The 5,000-nt window shown below is 37.5% G+C and overlaps 1 protein-coding gene across 1 annotated transcript in view; it reads left to right on the top strand.

The window, feature by feature from the left end:
- raptor (regulatory associated protein of MTOR complex 1) overlaps window positions 1-5,000 on the top strand; it is a 24,818-nt gene that overhangs the window by 18,839 nt on the left and 979 nt on the right. The window contains exons 18-21 of the mRNA XM_086541436.1: window positions 582-836; window positions 1,095-1,262; window positions 2,058-2,223; window positions 4,765-4,837. Of these exons, the coding sequence (XP_086397562.1) occupies window positions 582-836; window positions 1,095-1,262; window positions 2,058-2,223; window positions 4,765-4,837 (662 nt within the window). The remainder of the gene's footprint in view (window positions 1-581; window positions 837-1,094; window positions 1,263-2,057; window positions 2,224-4,764; window positions 4,838-5,000) is intronic.

Here is a 5,000-nt window from a genome sequence, read left to right as displayed (position 1 = left end):
ATGATTTGAAATTTAACCGGATAAGATGGTACAGTTTTGGCTCTGATTGGTCTTAACCCACTCACGCCGGATGACGTGCTGACACGTTTCGTGGTTTTCGCGTCCGACGCCGCCGACGAGATATCTGGCCGAGGCCGGCGCTCGGGGTGAGCGAGCGGGCAGCCCAGGCTCGCGGCCCATGCGCCCGAGAATCTCGAAGCGTTCGGATGATGCGTTCGAAAACCTCGGTATAGCGACCGTGCAAAGCCGGAATGGCCCCGGCGTGAATGGGTTAAACAGCAGAGTATTTCAAGCGTGTAGGCCTAACACCTCAGGCTATTCATCTGCTCTGGCCACAGCTGACTGTAGCATGCACAATCACCGGGAATGCCAGCCATATGAAAAGCCATGATATAATATCACATCCTGGCAGCAAGTACGCCACCATATGATGTGATATCACGTCACCTGGCATTAACGGGTTAAAGTCAATATGACTATCTATAAAGTAATTTTGATGTTTCCTTTGCATGTTTCTTATTATATATGCCTATCGTTTCAATCCACAACCTATGTAAGGAAGTGATTTATGTGTATGATTCATTTCAGAATATGGGACGTCGAACGCAGTTTGAGAGTGAGTCATTGGAGCAATAATAATGTAGGGTCTAGCTGCATTTCTGCTCTATCTGTAATCAACTCAGGGACACCATCTACGTATGTTGCCACAGCCTGTGATGATGGCAGTGTAAGAATATGGAAAGATGTTTACCAAAGCTCCCATCAAGCAACAAGAGATCCTCCATCACTTATTACAGCTTTCCAGGCTACCCTTGATATAAATCCTGCTACGAGAGGTATGACAACCCATTTCTTGCCATATGTTTACAAAATGTAAGGCTAAACTTGTGTGTTATCAAGCTTCAGTGATCAATATTGTTGAAGTAGAAATCACTTAGATTTTCACCAATTTCATCTTGTCATTGAGCAATTTTTCTGTAATAACATTTATTGAGAAATGATAAATTTTAGATAGACTGCACACACAAAAAATGTGTGTATATATATATATATATGCATGTATAAACACATTTTTCTCTGAAACTGGTTTTCAGGAGCTGGTCTTTTGTTGAGTTGGGAGCAGGACACTACTACCTTAGTTACTGGAGGTGACTCACGAACTGTCAGGCTCTGGGATTTACAAGCAGAGCGTAGGACAATGGAGTTACCAACAGGGGGAGACAGTACATCATTTATTACAGCACTACACTCTCACCAAGCAGGTGTGTTTAGAAGGATCATGTGTGTTTATTGGAATTATCATTAATCTGCCTATACATTTTTTTTTTCTTTTCTTTTCTTTTGCCTCCAAGATTAGACCATCCAATTTTGATTAGTTGTGTTTTTGAAGAGCTACTTCAAAATTCCAGATTAAAAAAAGAAAGGATTACAACTATGTTTTTTCCATAATTTAGAATTAGGGTTAATTACAATAACAATTAAAACGATAAATTTAGAGTATATGGAAATCATATAAAAAAATGATTTTCATCATTTGTGTCACATATGAAGTAAATCAGAAACATGTTTTCCTCCTTTAAGCCTATAATATTTCCTTTACATTAAGTCTAATCCACATATATATATACTCTGATATGAGTATTACCTTTCTAAAATTGATGAAATGGAGACTATACACTGCACCATGAGGGTAAACTCTCAAATCACATATTATACTTTCAGGCCAATAGTCTTCAAAGCACAAATTATAGAGTAATGGTATTGTTGGTGTGGTGTCGCATGTAGCCACATTTTCAGAAAATTATCCTGGAAGGGGTGATTGCTACTTTTAAAAATTTTCCTGCTCAGCAGGCCACACACCTCAAAAACATACCTAGCATCATTAGGTTTAAGTGTGGTCAATTTCATGAAGTTTCCTAGTTTGGAAAGATAGTTATATATGGGGAATGGGGGACTTTATATTCCCCTGTAATACTTAATTGTAGTAAGTAACTTCTTACATATTGTAGAAAGGTACCCAGTACAAGAGAAGTAACTTTGATTATTTCACATTGCAGGACCTTGGATTGTTGCTGGATTTTCTGATGGCTATGTTCGAGTGCTTGATCGTCGCCTCACTAGTAACCGTGCTGTAGTGCGACAGTGGCGAGAACATAGCTCTTGGCTCATCAGTGCACATTTGCTTAATGCATCACAGGCCACTACAAAAATTATCACAGGAGTGTAGGTTTATGGTTCATGATTGTTTATTCTATATTTATGAGTACACTAACACTTCCTCAAGGATTATGATTACTTTTTACTCATAAAAGTGAAAGTTACTTGTAGGACTTGATTTTTTATGACCTATTGGTCTAACCAGAAGTTTTTTCTTTTGATTAAAAGACTAAATTTACAAAATTGTAGCTACATGACAGAACTTTTCAATAGAAATTTATTTTGTTCTTATTCAAAGGATAAAGTGCATTTAACATGATTTTAACTATTTTTTACATACATTTTCTGAGAAAAACTTATTTATTTTTACATATATTCATTTTTTTGTGAGCACGGTCGTATTTTGTTTAAAACACATACAGTTCACCCCCAAAAACAAACCGTAATCTGTAAAAAGATCGCACCGTATAATTAAATCTTAGGGAACACCGTATTATTATTTTAATTTTTTAAAATAATTTTATTTATTATTATTTTTTTTTTATTTTTTATTTTTTTATATAATTAACAACTTTACTTTTTATTTATTTCTTTTTTTTTATATTATTTTCTAAATACTTTTTTTATTTTTTATAATTCGCTTTTTATTTAAAAATAATTTGGTAATTTTTATTGATATTTTTATTTTTGTAATGAATGATGGTTTCTTGATTTGATTATTGGTAATGATTTTGTGTTATGACACTTTCCCTTTTGACTGTAAGTACCAAAAAATTTGATGACGGAATCAAATTGACCTCAGCGGGTGTGTTGTCCCTCAATCAAACTGACGACAGCCCTAAAAATACAAAATCGAGAAATATCTCTGGACCAACAACCCCTACAACCCATCCCTTCAGCTTAACTCCTGAATATACATACTAAATTTAGTCATGCTCAGGTGATCACATGGGCAAGAACAGAATAGTAGTCTCTGGTTTGCCACAATCTCAGTGGGATCTTATATAACTGATTAAGATAAACGGATATGTCAGAATTTCTCTCTCTCTCTCTCTCTTCTCTCTTCTCTCTTCTCTCTTCTCTCTTCTCTCTTCTCTCTTCTCTCTTCTCTCTCTCTTCTCTCTCTCTTCTCTCTCTCTTCTCTCTCTCTTCTCTCTCTCTTCTCTCTCTCTTTTCTCTCTCTTCTCTCTCTCTTCTACGTGTCGTTCCTGTGTTTTTCGCTCTCTCTCTCCTGCTAGACAGACTACTCATCCTGTCTCTCTCTCATCTCTCTCTCTCCTCTCTGTCTCACTGCCTCTTCTCTCTCCTGCTATCCTGATCTTCTTCCTTTCTCTATCTCTCTCTCTCGTCTCTTCTCTCTCTGCTCTTCTCTTCGCTCTTCTCCCCACTTCACGTCTCTTATCTGACTCTGATCTCATATTACTCAAGTTTCTCGCTTTGTCACTATCCTCTCCTTTTTCTCCACTTTCAGTATTGTCCTGTCTTCTCTGTTCATATCTTTTATTCTTTTCTTTTTCTGTCTCTCTCATTTTGCGTTGAGAAGATTGAACAAATTTGTTTTGCTGTCTTACAACTTTACGCCATTATACGATGGGGAGTTACGTTTTGGTCGTCACAGGATCCCCACGCGATGGTGTACTTATTGTCAAAAGGAAGCAAGCTCGCACGCAACATTAACTTTGACTTTTCCACTCTCTATGTTAGTCACTCATTAGCCCTAGATGTAAGCCATTTTTGTGTTATGTTTTTTTGTTGTTTACTGTTCTTATAAACAGACTCCTATCAAATCTGCACGTTGGACTAACTAAAAATATGAAAATTTTTTGTCGTTTAGGTCCATTATGTCGCAGCTCAATTCTTTTCTCTTTTATACTCAGTTTGATACAATGTTATTGTGTTTTTGGGAGAACAAGTTAAGCACTTTTTTTTTTTTTTGTTTTTTGTTTTATTGCTTTTTGTGTGAAGTGTGTGTTGCTGTGTGTGTAGTGGTGTGTGTGTGGTGTCGTGTGTGCTGTGTTGTCTTGTGTGTGTGTGTGTGTGTGTTGTGATTGCGCTTTGTGTGTGTGCTCGTCATGATTACTAAAGAAACAACTGAAGATAACAGAAGAGGAGGGTAAGAGGATGGGGAAACTTTGTGTTATGACTGTGTGCTGCCACAGTACAAAAGTAGGCATCCACTCGGCCATAGGAGACTCATGGTTTTGTAATGTCAACTTTCTCCTCTCGTTCTGCCTTTCATCTGCAGTACTTTAGCATTGTTAAAAGCACGGAGTGTCCATCAACTTGCTATTGTGTCATGTTCTATTCTGCTTGCGTTAATCTTGCCCCCAGTGGGATAGACATGCCCGATTTAGAAGGCCAAATTATTATCTAGCCATCAGCATTGAGTGGGATTTAAGCTCGTAGTATTAGTGTATGTTAGAAGGGAGAGAGTCAACAACAGTAGCCAGGAGGTGAGGGATTCAATCCCCATTGCCACCATAATGTAAGGGATATATGTTCAGGCAGTGAATGACAAGGCCAGTATTAGAGCTTTACTCAGGAATGGGTACATTTGTCAGTCAAATGCTTAATTTTCATTTATTACTATATTTGATTATATTTCAGTGTTTCTGGTGAAGTGAGGTTATGGGACATGAGACAGTCAAATTCTGTCCAAGTGTGTGCCCCAAATCAAGAAATCTGCTCCTGCATTGTGCCCACCACACTATGCTAATGCTTCACCCTTTTGGCCACCGTATGTATGAAAATGACGCACGCGCAACATTTCCCTATTTATTTTCTCCTATTTATTCTAGTGGTCTGTGCCATAGCTGTTACTCTCTCTGTGTTGTTTATTTTTT

This window comes from Penaeus japonicus, unplaced genomic scaffold, assembly GCF_977035675.1.
Source record: "Penaeus japonicus unplaced genomic scaffold, GWHDUDI00000001_assembly GWHDUDI00000011, whole genome shotgun sequence".
Classification (NCBI taxonomy): domain Eukaryota; kingdom Metazoa; phylum Arthropoda; class Malacostraca; order Decapoda; family Penaeidae; genus Penaeus; species Penaeus japonicus.
Note: the sequence above shows the minus strand (reverse complement) of the source record. Positions and strands in the feature narration are given on the sequence as shown.